This window comes from Solanum dulcamara, chromosome 9, assembly GCF_947179165.1.
Source record: "Solanum dulcamara chromosome 9, daSolDulc1.2, whole genome shotgun sequence".
In the NCBI taxonomy this organism is placed as follows: Eukaryota; Viridiplantae; Streptophyta; class Magnoliopsida; order Solanales; family Solanaceae; genus Solanum; species Solanum dulcamara.
Genome location: NC_077245.1, coordinates 12,700,442 through 12,716,917, shown reverse-complemented (window position 1 = coordinate 12,716,917; position 16,476 = coordinate 12,700,442). Strand labels below are relative to the sequence as shown.

Genomic DNA, 16,476 nt, shown 5'->3' with positions numbered 1-16,476 from the left:
AATTCTGATTTTTTTTAAATAGCCATATTCTTCCATTTTCATATTTGTTCATAACTTTAGCACCAAATTCATGTCAAAAAAATGAAATTCTTTTTATTTGACTTGAATTTCAACTACAAATTCACCAACACAAATCCAACGAGCCACAATCACAAATTTAAATTAATTTCACAAATTCATAAGACCCATTTATTGTTCTTCAAACTTTCTCAAACTTATCAATGGAGGTTTTAAATTTTTTCATACCCACCATCACCCTTATGCTAAACCATAACTATATCTCCTTTTTTGAATCTAACTAACACAAATAATGATCTCAATTTTTTGAATCTAAAACTCATTCTAGAATTTTAACAAAAATGAATTGTCACGGTGATGAAGTAGAATACCACGAAACCAACAAAAAAATTGAAGCAAAAAGTAAACTGAAAATGCACGAAAAAGAGAGCAGTATTACGACACGAAAAAATTGGAGAAGAATTTTGGAGAGATAAGATCGAGAAAGAGATAAAAAAAAAAGCTCAAATTTATCCAGAAATGGTGTTAGATGTAAATGGGGAAGAAGATGATTTTATAAAGCCCAAATGTGGCTGTTAGGCCCTTTTTAGAAGGCGTCACTGTGACGAACCATACCACTAGGCCGTGCGGGCACCTACTCTAACACCTAGATAGAAGAACCCTTACAAAATATCAAGTGGAAGTTTAACAAAATACCTTTATAAGTCCTAAAAGAGTCATGAATACACAAAAAAATGAATTTTTAAAACTCCAAGGTTTATTACAAGAAACACTTAACACCCCTAAGGATACTAGTCTAAACAGGTATAAGAGCTTCTAAAGATACAGAGTATAAATAAAAACAAGACACAGCTCCCACCATAAGGAATGAAGAGTAGAAGCCGTTGGAGACTCATCTTCGTCTTCACCTATGAAACATCACTGATCCTGCTCCCACCATAAGGAATGAAAAGTAGAAGCCATTGGAGACTCATCTTCGTCTTCACCTATGAAACATCACTGACCCTGCAACCAAACTATGCCAAGTGGCACAGCAAGAATAGTATCAGTACAAATAATACGTACTGGTAGGCATCATCAGTCAATCCGATACCACCGCATAATATAAAGAAATCGACAAGAAGAAAATATGCTATTAAGAGATTTACCGCCAAACTATATGCAAAATTCTTATCATTCTCATTAACCTCATTAGAGTCATTCAAGCCTAACCTTCATCCTTTCTAGTTGGTCCTCTACCAATTGTAATACAGATCACGGCTTAGCCCTTCTATCACATAGAGAAGTTTTCAAACTACGGACCAGTACTAACTCCATCTAACCCGTCTACTATATTTACTTTCACACCATCACATGGCTTTAGGATAATTAACATCTCACTTGGAAGAGGACAACATTAGGGGGACTAAAGCTCAACTTCTAACCGCTACTGTCCAGCCATGGCGGGACCAATCCCGCTCTGGCAGCCTCGCCACAACGGAATTCCTCAGGCCAGGGCGGCCTATCCGGAGACAGAATCTCTAAAAACCTTCCAATCCTCTTTTTAACCCATGTGCCTACAGGACATCAACAATAACTGACTTTAAGTTATTAATCTCCCTTAACAACACACTGACTGTTTTCCACTGATTTACCCACAACCTCATACCTACTATGCGGATGCACTAGCACCCATAACATAATTCAATCGGGCATATACATGAATACATTATCAATTTACCATTTCAGGAGAAATGTACAGTTTCACAAGGTAAATCTCAATTACAACAGTTAACATGATAACACTAGGACCTTTGGTTCTTTTATATCAGTTATTACACAGGATGGGCATGCTTAGTTATAATCTGATCAGTTTCTCTATCATCACACATATAGTCAAGATCAATTCAGAGATGATAGTCACACATTGGTTCTCTCATGGAACCCATACCCAAATCATATATGTGTTGAAACATGACATCCGATCCTATATATGTGTCGGAACGTAACACCCGATTCTATATACATATCGGAAGGTGACACCCGATTATATATATATATATATGTATGTCAGAACGTGATACTCGATCCACTATATATGTCGATATATGACTTTTATGCCCCAAGAGGGTACCCTAGACGTGATCGATACTCGAAGACCATTGCTGGTCTCCAAGCGAACCATTTGGTTCAATCACACATCCATTCAATATCAATCAACCAGCAGAAGTTTAAAATAAAAAAATAATTTAGTGGACAACTCAAATTATTAATCTAACTCAAAAAATAAAGGCCATGGGCCAACAAATCGAACTCCAATCTATGTCGTTAAAAATAGTTTAACAAGAATAATTCAAAGAAAGAAAATACTCAATTGACCCATCACTATCTAGTCTATGAATCATCTATCACTACTATCTAATTGGTGTCAATGACATGTTCATGGCTACCTCAAATCAAAATGAAAAGGGCTAACTTGACGCAAGAATAATATAAGCGGTGTCCTCCGAATGTAGGGGAGGACTCACTAATACACTGAGTGTGTATAGATCCTTAATGGTGCTCCTATTGACAATCTCTTAAACCTATCTGTGCATCATGAAATGATGCAGGTCCAAATAGATGTGAGTACATGGAATGTACGAGTATGTAATATGGCAGAATGAAACATACCTCAAGGAAGAGTAATGTTGGTTCAAATATCTCAACTCAGAAAGATAAGATAGACTCAATCAAAGTGTCATAAGTCTAAAGTAAGAATACAATTTTTAGACAAAGACCAATCATATACCATACAATCCAATCCAATCATTTACAATACAGTTTAATCAAATCATATACAATCCGATCCAATCCAATCCAATCCTACACTATCCGATCACATATCATTTAATCCAATCCATCACATATCACCTAATCCGATCTAATCATACACAATTCAATCACATATCATCCAATCCGATCCAATCATGTATATTCCGATTCAATCTAATCCAAGCATATGCAATCAACTCCACCATAAATTCAAAGGACTCAATTCAATAGATAAGCAAATTAAGTTATGCAATGTTTTACAATTCAACTCAATCATCTACAATCATAATCAAACCAATCATATCAAGTACAATCTATTCAATTGAGAGTTTCTCTAATCGACAACTATCACCATATGAGCGAGTGATAGTACAACAAGCCGACATTGTTGCCACGTCCGTTCATACCTTACCAGGGTAAGAACGAATCAACAATCATGGATCCATAACCAATCAAGTCCTATCATATCAGGACAATAAAATGGGAAACATCCGACTTTAACGGTTAGATCCCATGGGAAGCATCCGACTTTAACGGTTCAATCCCCTCCTACGTTTGGCGATGTAATTTATTGGTTCGAGTATGGATTATACTCTTACCCAATTTGGTGCTCGATACTTCTCCCAAGACTCAATATACTCATATCTATCAAGTGAGTAAAATACTCAAAATACTCATTTAGTCTCATTGGACTCTTTTCAAAACTCAAATCAAATCTGACCTCATTGGACCTTCTTTCAAATCGAGTCATCTCAAATCATCAAACTCTTCTCTTTAAAATTTATACAATCTCAACTCAATCTCAAAAATTGACATTTTAAAGTAAAAATGCTCAACTCATTTATACTTAAAATGCTCATGTTCAAAAATAATTAAAAGACTTCTCAAACTCAACTCATGCTTAAACTCTTTTTAAATCATAGATAAAAATAATCATTCTTTAAACTCAAAAATAGTGTATAAATAGTTTATGCAAAAATATTCACAAATTATTTATTTAAAACTCCTTCTCAAAAGATCATTTATTTTCAAAATGTTCATAAGATTCCAATCAAATCAAATTACGCAAATCACATATCACATGATCACATTATACTCCAATCTACTTCATCACACAACATCCTCATCAACATAACCTCTTCATCAATCATTCTACATATGTTAAATAACCACCATTCACATCATCACTCACACCATCATCAAAACATCACCATTCACATCATTATCAAACATCATCATTCACATCATTATCAACATCATCATTCACACCATCATCAAATATCTTGCTCCAAAATTCTTATTTAATTCTATATTCCATTTATATAAACAAAAGTGACATTCTAGCTCTACCAATATTTTTTTTATGCCATTCACATTCATAACTATCCAAATTCTCATATAACTCAAAATCAATTTCATCAAACTCAAGTAAAAGAATACCTCATTTCACTATAAAAATAATATTATTTTTATTATACATAAAAATCATCAATCTCATCCTCAAGATAAATTATGACCAAAAAGAAATCTCATCTTGGGTTCATGTGAATGAATACATGAATCCATACTCTCAACAAAGTCAACTCAAGAACATCATTAACACATTTTAGTAATATTCTATAGTTTAGGAAATTTCAAGAAAAACTTTCATAGAAGGTTCAAATCTTTCACAACTTCTATCCAACACATCTATGGGCATATGAAAGAACTCAATCCATATTTTAGGTTAGCTTTACATACCTGGAAATGAAGAACATCCCATCGAAAACCAAAGACACGACTTGAAGATCTTGAATCCTTGAGCTTTGGGGAGGATTTCTTGTTGGAGATGTTTCGAAGAGAAGAGGGGATGAAGATTTGGGTTTTTAGGAGGTGAGGGGACTGAAAAATGATCCCAAAATGTTCCAAGTGAGGGTATATATAATTAGGGAAAAATCCAAGTTGCCCGTCTTCAAAAATCTAGAAAATTGGGCAAAAATCTTGCTAGCGCTATAGTGGCGCGTCGCGCCACTGCAGCGCCAAGTCAAAATAGGCTTAAAACCCTACACATCTAATAGTGACGCGTCGCGCCAAGGACCAAACTATTGAGGTTGTTTTCTAGCGCTATAGTGGCGCCGAGCGCTACTGGAGCTCCAAGCCTAAATTTTCTGCAGTGGTCGCCCAGGCCTGAAATTCCTGCAGTACTAGTCTGTAGTAAAATGGTCATAACTTGTGACTCCAAACTCCAAAAATTACAATCTTAATAGCGTTGGAAAGAAGTTTCAAATACCTTTAATTTGGTAGGTCGTGGGCCACCCAGTTCATTATATTCTAGGAGATATGGTCGTTTGAAGTTAACCCTTATACTAACTCATCCAAAAATTAATCGATTGGAATTCTTTGGACTCGGTTTGGTGTTAGAGATCCCTTATGACCCCTAAATACATCTAACACACTTCAAATACTTAGGAATTGGTCCTAACTCATATATAAAATTACAAGACCTTCGGTTCGAGTCTACACACATGTGAAGAAATGTTTGAGTCTTTGCGAAAATAATTTTGGGGTGTTATAGTGACACCCGATCCAATATCACAATCACAACTACAATCACAATCCACAATGAATAGTTCACATACTTGCACAATCAAGTAACAGGTTCATTGCATGTAATTGCTCACAATTGTCATTTCATTAGTTACATTCTATCTTTCCCTTCATTAACAATATTTCATCAAACCTTTTTTATCTAAGGCATCACTTTTGATAGAGCAAGTTCAAGATTATGAATTTCATAGTCCTGGGATTGTAGACCCATTACAACAATATATCAATCATTCAACCACAACAATTAAATACATAGAAGACGCCATAACCTTACTCAATCACTATTGAGAGTCTTTCTATGATATAGACCAACCATAACCTATAACCACAGATAATTAATAGGTTCATTTAAGAGATTTATCAATACTAGATCAATTACCTCCTCCCCTTACTTCATGATTCACATTATTTAGATAATTCACATAGAACCATCAATTATATCAACAAGCAGTATTACAGTTATCAACAAGAACTAGACTATTATCACTAGTCACATGATAATTATACCCATATGGTACATTCTTATCCTAAACAACAATAACAATACATTCAGCCATCCAAACTCCTTGCCCGAAGGCCTAGGCATGAAATCTCCTGTTAATTACAATATTACAACTAATCAATTAAGAAACCTAGCCTTCATAAGCGCCAAGCAATTGTAGAAGTATTATAGCACGATCCTTGACTTTTGGAAGGAGAATCCATGGAGACGGGCATGAATTCGTGGGTTGTAGCATTCCTTGCACTAGAAATCTTTTCTCTCCTTCACTCCAAGCCTAGAATAACTTCTTGGGGGTTTCTAGGTAACCCTCATCTATTTTGATACTTAGTGGAAGAAGGAGATAATAAAAATACGCCACTTTTAAGTTCTGGCCCATCGGATCCCGCTATAGTGGCCTCAATCCCACTCTGGCGGCCTGACCCGGATAGTGTCCAGTAAAATGGGCATAACGTTTTACTCCAAACTCCAAATGAGGCAAATTTGGTGGCATTGGAAAGAAGACCCAAATACCTTTAATTTGATAGGTGATGGGACACCTAATTCATTATAGGCTGAGAGAGATATTCGTTTGAAGTTGACCTTAGTTTGAACTCAAATCCAAAACTAAATCGGAAAGACACTTTCAGCTCAACTTTGAGATATGAGCATAGCACGATATTAATTCATAACTAATGCACTCATATATCAAGGTATTGATCCGAACCTTATGATGAATGAGATTCGTATACCTTTACCGCAGATATTTTTAGTAACGAAGGACTAGGTCGTTATAGTCACGCTCCTATTTTGTGTGTATCACACGCTCCTTGATTGTTTATTCCACATAGGATGCCAAGTCAAAAAAAGTGTTCAAAATGTTGTGTTCCGATGAGTTCAGGGGTTCAATTGGCAAATGATTAAGTAGGAAGGTCCAGAATACAAACTAATACAAATACAGGGCCTATTAGACTACATCAGATCAAATCCATGTGAAATTTCATAGTAGTCCTTTTATTCCATTTTGCATGAAGAAAAAGAAACAAAAAAATGATTTTGCAATCATGTGTTTCACCCGTTTTGTGAAAACTAAGCATAATTCGGTTTCTTCGATGCCATACCAAAAAAGGCCCCCACTACCCATTGCATGTTAACACTTGTCGTTATGCAAATTTATGAGGAATAAAATTGACATTTGAACAAACATTATGGCCTTTACGTGATTGTCGTGTTAAGATAATGTATTGGACAGTTCAGTTGAATATTTATACTTAACTATTCAATTTATCGATTTTTACACATATTAAATTGTAATATATGGTGAAAATATCAAAATGCGATCGAATCTTAGGTCCAGTGTCGAGGGGGAATTAGGGGTCAAGCCGGGGTTTGGGCTGGGGTCGGGTCTCATGCCCGAGTCAATCTCAAGTCCCGTGTCGAGGATCCAATGTGGGCGTTCGGATCGAATGTCACGGGTTAGGCTGGGGAGTTGGGTCTCGAGTCCTGAGTCGAAGTTGGTTCTCAACTTTGGGTCAATGTCGATTTTTGAGTCAAAAGTCATGTACTGAGTTGAGGTCGAGGTCAAGTACTAAGTTGAGGTCGGGGTCAAATTTTGGATCGAGGTAGGGGTTAAAAATAAAATAATTTATCAAAAATTCAAATGAATATAGAGTTTTATTAGTCAACTTGAACTGATGATTTGTGATAAATTAACTAGCTTGGAATAGCCTAAATCAGTCTATCTTCAAAATCTCTCTAGTCCAAACTCATTAAAACTTAAAAAAGTTAAATGAATTTAGGCTAATCTTACCACCCATACACCTAATTAATGTAGGAAATTAAGATTGCATTTGTTAGGTAAGAACTTATAGAATGAAAGTGAGATACAATTCAATTGATTTGATTGGTTAGTTCCAAGCACTTGCATGGCCACAAATTGCAAAACATTTTGACATAAATATATGTGAGATAAAAGTATTTTAACTTCCTTTATGCGAGCTTGCTTCACATTTTTAATTTTAAACTTTGGACAAAAGAAAAAGATTGTTGCATGTTGACAATGCTAAACTAGCCAATAATGAAGTTTGACATACTTAGTTTTCCCCAAAATTTTGGAGGCTCTATAGTCCAATCTCCATGGCTGTTCAACCTCTAAACTAGCTTTTATTAGTTTAATTGGTTTATATGTGTCCTTAATCTATAAATTAATAGTATTTTAGTCATTTTTGTACAGATAAATTTTTTGTTGTAATTTATTAGGAAAAGAAGTAAACAATGGTTTACTAGTTTTCTTTTCAGGTGTGTTTGGTATGGAGTGCTCCGTATCCCACCCTATTCACATCTCATAGTATTTATCTAAATTATATATAAATATTTTTTATTATAATATTATTTGCTTACATACCAAACATATAAAATGTCAAAAAAAACCATCTTTGTAAAACATCTTCCTTTTTAACATACCCGTGATCTCTCGTGAAAGAGTGAGATTTCGGATTCATCAATTGATGATTATTTTTTTTAATCATTAGTAGATGAATTGAACAAGAAAAAAATGTAAATAATAAAATAAGATGTCACGGGATATATGCATTCAGCATTCTTAACAACTCAGATCCCACCGCCAAATGATGTGACGTAGTGGATGAGACTGCTTCTTCCTTAATTGAAAGGTTTCAGGTTCCAGTCTTGCGTATGAAATTTTTTTGGTAGAGAGCATTCCCCCGAATAGACCTCTATGCGGCACAAAAAAAACAATTCAGAACAAACACCTCGCCTCCCAAAAAAATCTTATTTAGTAAAAATTATCAGTCAAAGACAAAATATTCTTTTAAGAAATTGTTCATCAAATAAAACACTTGGCAGACGTTTAGCCATAGATTTAATTTTTTTATTTAAAATATTATAAAATTAGAGAGAAAGATAAAATTGTATTTGATTATCTATACTATATTAAAAGCATGAAGACGCTTAAAATGTTGATTGAACTTTTTGCCCTTCACTAAAGGACTCTGCTTTAGACAAAATTATCTTTTCATCATTTTTTTCAAATTATTATTTAATTATTTTTATAATATTGACTGGACTTCTAAAATATATGAGAAGAAAAAATAAGTAATTTTCTTTTACTAAACTCCTAAAATATGAGGAAAAATGTGATTTCAAAATCAATTAGGTTTTATATATTAAATTCTTCCCTGTTTAAACTATATGTCTGTGATCACTTTTCATTCCTTTTAATTAGAAAACACTTACGGAATTATTTTTTTCCCACAAGAAAAATTGAATCACTTTTTATTGGGTTTTAAATAGTATTCTTTAGATATATATGTTAAGTAACAAATAAAAATATTGAATTCTTTAATATATTTAAGAATAGTAATTTCACTGGGCGGTTGTTGTTGTTGTATTTAAGAATAGTAATTTATTTTTTCTTTTCCTATTATTTAGAATTTTAAAATCAACTAAATATTGTGTATTAATTATTTTTTTATTTGTATGAAAAAGTAATTATAATAGACCACGGCAAGAAGAATCATAATTTGCCATATGTTCTAAGGGATAGAATCTATATATATGGCCTTTATAAAAATAAAAATAAAAAATAAGAAAACCTTGAATATGGTTTATAAAAATAAAAATAAAAAATAAGAAAACCTTGAATATGGTTTATTGTTAGGTGATTTGCTCTATTTTTCTTCTGAAGTTTTTACCTCTGTATTATATCTCGCATTCTTTATTTGTTTCGTGTTTTGTATTTGTTTAACTAGATTTTTTATTTTTGTTAATAATGTGATTTTGATTTATGTTGTCGTGGTTCATGGCATAATTCATGAACTCTATCTTTTTGAAAAAATTCAAAACAGAGTTGATTGTGACAATTAATGATTTACCAAAAGTTGCAACAAATTTCCAATGTTTTACTGGTGAGTAATGTCATTAATATTTTATATTCGATTTGAATTAGTCGTATTTATCGTTGAAATATTCACATGCAACTTACTACAAGTAATTTAATTTTTTTTAGTAACTATACTTAAATTTCATGTCAACAATTAATTTTATATATCTGATTCAAAGACAGTAAGAAAGTAACGCACAAAGAAGAGAAGACATTCGTTCAGAATAGCATTTTATATATATATATATATATATATATATATATATATATATATTTTGAATTATCTTGTTCATCTTTAAGTACATTTTTTATCTTAAAAACTTTACGCTATCTTCGTTAAAGAGTTTTATATTTAATAATATAACATGCTCATAATGATCTTTTTAAATATATATTTATCAATTAACGCGATGCACATGTGTAAAGCACGTACACTTAACTAACATATTATATAAATAATAATAACAATTGTGCTTTTTGACATATTTTTTTCTAGAAATAATTAAATAAATAATTTTGTAATTAAATACTAATTTCCAAAAATATAATTAACCCGTAAAAATGATTAATTCTTGTGAACAAACAAAATTTAGTTTTGATTTATAGAGAAAAGATATGTAGAATTACACACATGCGCTGAAAAACCTTAAACCTAGAAATGTCAACTCCTTAGGTGAGAAATGTGGAATCTTTGATAACATACAATTTCAGCATTTTCCACTTCAACTTATTTCTTTTTTGCTAAATAAAAGGAGGAATTATTTATTGCTATTTTCAACGCCACAATCAAATCAAAATGTCACATATTTTCCCATAAAATATTAAACTTCGTTTTCATTCACTTTTTAAATTCTATTAAAAAGAAGGGGGAAAAAACATCATAGCTTATCATTCTTACATCATTTTTACTCATCTCCATCTTTGAAAATTATACCCAACTTGTTCTTATTCATTCTTGTCGGTCTTGACCATAAATTTGCTAAATTGTAGTAACATAAAATAAACTACCTTGCATCAAAACATTTAAGAGAAAACAAACAAATAAATAAATAAATAAATCTGTTATCAACCAAATTAATGGCTGCCCACTTTGTATTAGTGCATAGTCTTTTATCTTTTTTCGGTGGACAACTTACCCATTAATATTTTCTTCCACTTACTTGTATGGCTATAAATATAGCCTTCTTCTTCAATGTAAATAAGACATAGAGACACACATACACTGCTTTCTCTCTTTTGTTCTCCTGTTGTTTTTACTTTCTCTTTTTTATTTTGTCAAGTTAATTTATTTTATAACAAAATCTTTTTTTTCTTTTTATTAGTCCCTTCGTGTTTTTCTTTTCTTTTCTTAGAATTGGGGCGGAGGACATAAGAAAGGGGATTATTAAGTGAAAAATTAAATTCTTATCAATAAGATGAAAATTCAGTTAACTAACTAATTATGCTACTAAGATTTCCTCAAATTGTCTGTCTAACTATTTTTTAAGTTTGTTTAAAAAAAACTTTTATAACTCATTAATTCTAATTTTTTATGTACACGATATGTTTAAGATTATAAAATAAAAAATATTTTGATTTATTCTATATATTTTAAATTTAAAACCACAAAATTTAAAAACTTCACATCACATGAAAATCAGACAAATAAACTGAAATAGAAGGATAAAGGGTTGTATTTTTGAAAACAATTAAAAAAGAAAATGTTCCATCATCAAATTAAAAATTTGAAAAGAAAGTAAAGGGCAAGGAAAAAAAGGTAAATGTCATAACAAAGTGGAAACCTCCCACTGCCCCCACCAAAATGGCAGTTAATTCAACTCCACATTTTATTATTGTTAATTAAAAGCAAAAGTTTCGCGAAGAGGATTTAATAGTCTTTGGTATCCGCTGGGTAGTAATGAGTTAAGAGAGAGAATCAACTACACTTTCTAGAGAGAGAAACAACAAGAAGAAGATAGTTGTACAGACCCAAAAAAGGAACAGGATTTAATTTTTCTTTATGGTATGTTTTAATACTTTGTTTATTGTTGCTTTAATTTTTCTTTTTTGCTTGAAAACTTCCATAATTTTAGAGTTTTTAACCTATGAAATTTCCTGGGTTTTCAGTTAAGTTGCATTTTTTTTTGTAGAAACTTTGATGTTAAGGAGGATGTTTTTTATGGGTCTTTATGGCTAGCCTAGTTTTTGGGTACTAACAATTTTTGCTTAAAGTAAAATTTTTAGCATAATTTTGTATTGTGGAAGACAGTATTAGCCTAAGTTTGGACATTTGTTAACTATTTAGGAAATTTAATTGTTTTTCTACATTATCTTGTTGATAAGGAAAGAAAAAAATAAAATCTTTTATCTTTCTTGTCATGGTTTCTTACCAGGTATCGAAAATTGAATTTTCCTCCTTTTGGGGCCATTTTTCAGGCTAAAGAAATGTTTTCCCCCTCATTTTTCCCCCTTGGTTTTCTAAATTGAAATTTGTGTTTTTTTGGGTGGGGCGGATTAGTTTATATGACTGGGTCCGGGAACCCAGTAACTTTTGCACGGATTCTGTATTTGTATTGAAAAATCCAGTAAATGTAATAGAAAAAGGATTTGGGAATCCATTAACAGAGTGATGTTGGTTTAGTGGCAGAAAAGGAACATTTTTTCTCTTTTTATTTTTAATTTGAGATGAGTGGGAACCCACAAACTTCAAATCTTGGATCGCCTCCTTCCTCGGATATAGTTTTTTGTGAGGTTGTTATGAATTCGTAATGGTGGTTTTCAAGCAGGAAAGTAGTCTCCAGTAAAGTCTCTAGTTTTGAACTGCTCTATGTGACTTCTTTTTGTAGGAATCTTCTATTCTTGCTTTGTACTTTTCCTCATGCACCTCGGGCCAACTCTTTGTTTTCTTTGTAGTTAAGGTATGCAGAATAGTTTGAATTGATACCCTACTCCCTCTTCAGGTATATTTAATGTGCACGGTTGTCGGGGATTCAAGTTCATCACTCCAAAAGATTCACATATAAAAAGTAACCTCTGTAGCGTTGCTCTGGTCCAGTAAATGTCTTTCCGCAGTATAGCTCGGGATATCAGGGATAGTATTGGAAGCTTGTCTAGGCGGAGTTTCGAGGTTAGGCTGTCCAGTCATAACAGAGGGAAGTCTCAGAGTGCTGTTCATGAGTTGCATGACCATGCTATAGTCATTCAAAGCAGTTGTTGGGCAAGCCTTCCGCCAGAGTTACTTCGTGATGTAATTAAAAGATTGGAGGCAAGTGAGAGTGCGTGGCCTGCTCGTAAACATGTTGTCGCGTGTGCAGCTGTTTGCCGCTCATGGAGGGAGATGTGCAAAGAAATTGTTCAGCGTCCGGAATTCTCTGGAAAGTTGACCTTTCCCATCTCTCTTAAGCAGGTGATTTTCTTTTTCCAGTTTCTTGCTTTCTTGCGTGGAGCATCTGTTGCTATCATTTCTCTATTGTTTTTATAAGGTTAGAGTATCATCGTTGTGATGTTTGTTATCCAATTCCTTCTTGCAGCCTGGTTTTTGGGATGGAACCATCCAATGCTTCATCCGGAGGGACAAAGCTAAATTAACTTACCAACTTTTCCTTTGCCTTAGCCCTGGTAAGTTTGTCTTACTGGCTTTATGCTGATGATATGTAGTCTAATTTGCTGTGAGAAATAGGGTAGATGTTTTGCTCATCTGTAAGCTTCATAAGTCATCTGATATCTCTGTTTGTTGCATTAGATCCTTTAGGTTTAAAAAAGGTTTTTTTCTAAGTTGAGATTTATGCTGCTGTTACTGTTTCTTTCTTGTAGACTTTGCACTGCTTCCTTATTAATTGCTATGCTCTCTTCATTGTTTTCTTCTTCTTGTACTTGGGTTTGATGCACTTGAGGAGAGGGTCTTTCGAAAACAACTTCTCTACCTCCGCGAGGTAGTGATAAGGTCTGCGTATATTCTACCCTACCCAGACCCCACTTAGTGGGATTTCACTGGGTATGTTGTTGTTGTTGACAGAAGAATCATTCCTCTACAAGTAATCCACCACAATTATGCAAAAGTCCCTTGTTCCACAGAGTGGAAGATGGAATCAAGCAGTTCTTGTTAAGAGGTTGATTTTTAGTGCCTATATGTTTGTCTGCTTAGGAGAACTTCACAGTTAATTGACAGAAAATACAGATGACGATTCACAAAAAGAATGCCTTTTTTTTTTCTTCTTATGTGGACTGTTTGAGCTGGATTTTTTTTTATTATGGTTATGTGGGAGTTCCATATTTTCGCTGAACATGCTTTGTTAATGGAGTAAAAGGATTCTTAGTTAATGTTTCAGAACCATTTCTGAAGCTTCTTGATATCTCCCTACTTTTTATACAAATATTACCTTATTTTCGTTAAAACCAGGCAGCCTGATGTTTTCTTTTTTCCTTTTCTGTTATCTATCAGCCTTGCTTGTAGAAAATGGCAAGTTTCTTCTTTCAGCAAAGCGTAATCGGAGAACCACATGTACAGAGTACATCATCTCTATGAATGCAGATAACATATCAAGGTCAAACAGCTCTTACATTGGAAAACTGAGGTAAGCATGCTTTAAGAGAGTTCAAATCCTTACATTTCTTAGTTTTGTTGTCAAAGAACATTGTGATTGGCTAACGGAATGATATCATAAATGATTAAAGTGGCTCAAGGAATGTACAAAGAGCAACTGTGAGATGATGAATAGGATCTCCAAAGTTCTATCTGAGGGACGAGAGTTAAATGGAAGGAGGAAACTAGTAAAATCTTGTGCTTGGATTCTGTCCTTTCAGGCTGTATTGAAAGGGCAATCAGGCTTACAAACTTTATAAATGACAAAAGAAATTATGGAAGAAACTAATCAAGTTGTCAACTTGGATTCTATCCCTTTTGGTTATGGAATGAGGCTTTGAATAATATTATGAGCATATTGGTGATTTGAGACTGTTTGCTCTTTTATATGTTTACCCAAAAAATTCTTGTAAAATCATTCTACAATGCTGTAGATTCTTATGGTGAGAATTTGACAGGTAATGGATATCACATTCCTCAGTTATGTCTAAAATTTATATTGAACCTGTCCTGATGACCTATTTGGTTATATTCCTTAATTTATTTGATTCGTTATGCCTTACTTGTCTTGAAAAAAAGGTGAATGAATTGTTAAACATGTGAAGATTATTATGTGATGAAGTTTGTTAGTACAAATTTAGCTGTTAGCTTGAACTGGAAATGAGTATTTTTAATGGGTCGTAGACGTAATAATTCTGATGCAACTTTCTGATTCAGACCAATTGTAAAAGGCTTTTAAAGTGTTTTTATTTCTTCTTTTCAGGTCAAATTTTCTGGGCACAAAGTTCATAATTTATGATACTCAGCCACCATACAACAGTTCTAGTATTCCTCCACCTGGTGGCAGCCGGAGATTCTACTCCAAGAAAGTTTCTCCCAAAGTCCCTACAGGAAGCTACAACATTGCACAGGTTAGCTACGAACTGAATGTACTCGGAACCAGGGGGCCTCGCAGGATGAATTGTGTCATGCACTCAATCCCCATCTCGTCCCTTCAACCCGGGGGCACTGTCCCAGGCCAAGCTGAACTTCTCCCTCCCAATCTTGAAGACTCATTTAGGAGCATGTCCTTCTCAAAATCAATTGATGCTTCAACAGAATTCAATAGTGCTCGGTTTTCAGATATTGGGGGTCCAAGTAAAGTAGATGAAGAAGGGAAGAGTAGTGTTTTGGTTCTTCGAAATAAGGCACCTAGATGGCATGAACAGCTGCAATGTTGGTGTCTGAATTTCCGAGGGAGGGTAACTGTCGCCTCTGTCAAGAATTTCCAGTTGATTGCTGCTACACAGCTTGCAGCTGGTGCCCCAACACCAGCACAACCGGCTCAGTCATCATCAGATCAAGACAAGATTATCTTGCAGTTTGGTAAGGTTGGGAAAGATATGTTTACAATGGATTATCGGTATCCTTTGTCTGCCTTTCAGGCTTTCGCCATCTGTTTGAGCAGCTTTGACACAAAGTTGGCATGTGAATAGAAAGGACACAATAGAAGATTTAGTTGATACTAGTTTTTTCTTCCGTAGAGTTGCCGAAAAGATTGAGTCGTCATTGTGTTACTCTTCATCATAATCAAGAAGATGCAGGAAGCTCTTGCACATTTGAAAGCTACTATTCTCTTCTTTCTTTTTTCCTTCCTCTAGGTTCTTTCGTCATTTTATCCTTCATTCATAGAATTTAAGATGCTTCTGTTGTAATTTTCGCTAAACTTGGTGAAAGGAACAATGTATAAACTATGTAACATGTGTGATTTCCAGTTGTAACATCCATTTGTATTCAGCCCAGTCCACTTTGTTGTGTTGTTCTATAAGTTTGGATTATGCTGGCTGGTGATGTCCAAAGTTGTTACGATATCTTTACGTTGGTGTGGAGGCCATGACAGATATTTTCCCCCTATTGAATTTCTCTACAGTTTCTAGTAAATATTTTGAAATTATATTTTATGCTAACGTTACACCAAAAAAGGAAAATGTGAACTTGTATTACACTTTTTTTTCATATTAGATGAACATGAAAATTTGAAACACGAAACAAGATCATGTATCAAATAGTGACGTCTATGAGAAATTTTACGATGTGCAATAAAAATAATGCATGTTCTAAACCATGTCACAATTTTTCGGGTATTTCACATACGATCAC

The 16,476-nt window shown here is 33.6% G+C and overlaps 1 protein-coding gene across 3 annotated transcripts; it reads left to right on the top strand.

Moving 5' to 3' along the window:
* Positions 1-11,632: 11,632 nt before the first annotated feature.
* LOC129903110 (tubby-like F-box protein 8) lies at positions 11,633-16,123 on the top strand. 3 transcript variants are annotated; one of them, XM_055978603.1, is made up of 6 exons: positions 11,633-11,778; positions 12,602-12,673; positions 12,811-13,161; positions 13,286-13,373; positions 14,197-14,329; positions 15,101-16,123. In XM_055978603.1, the coding sequence occupies exons 3-6, from the start codon at positions 12,814-12,816 to the stop codon at positions 15,810-15,812; spliced, it is 1,281 nt and encodes a 426-aa protein (XP_055834578.1). In that variant the 5' UTR covers positions 11,633-11,778; positions 12,602-12,673; positions 12,811-12,813; the 3' UTR covers positions 15,813-16,123. The 3 variants fall into 3 exon arrangements, with proteins under 3 accessions (XP_055834578.1, XP_055834579.1, XP_055834576.1); XM_055978604.1 differs by lacking the exon at positions 12,602-12,673; XM_055978601.1 differs by lacking the exon at positions 12,602-12,673 and having other exon boundaries at positions 12,716-13,161.
* Positions 16,124-16,476: the final 353 nt, after the last annotated feature.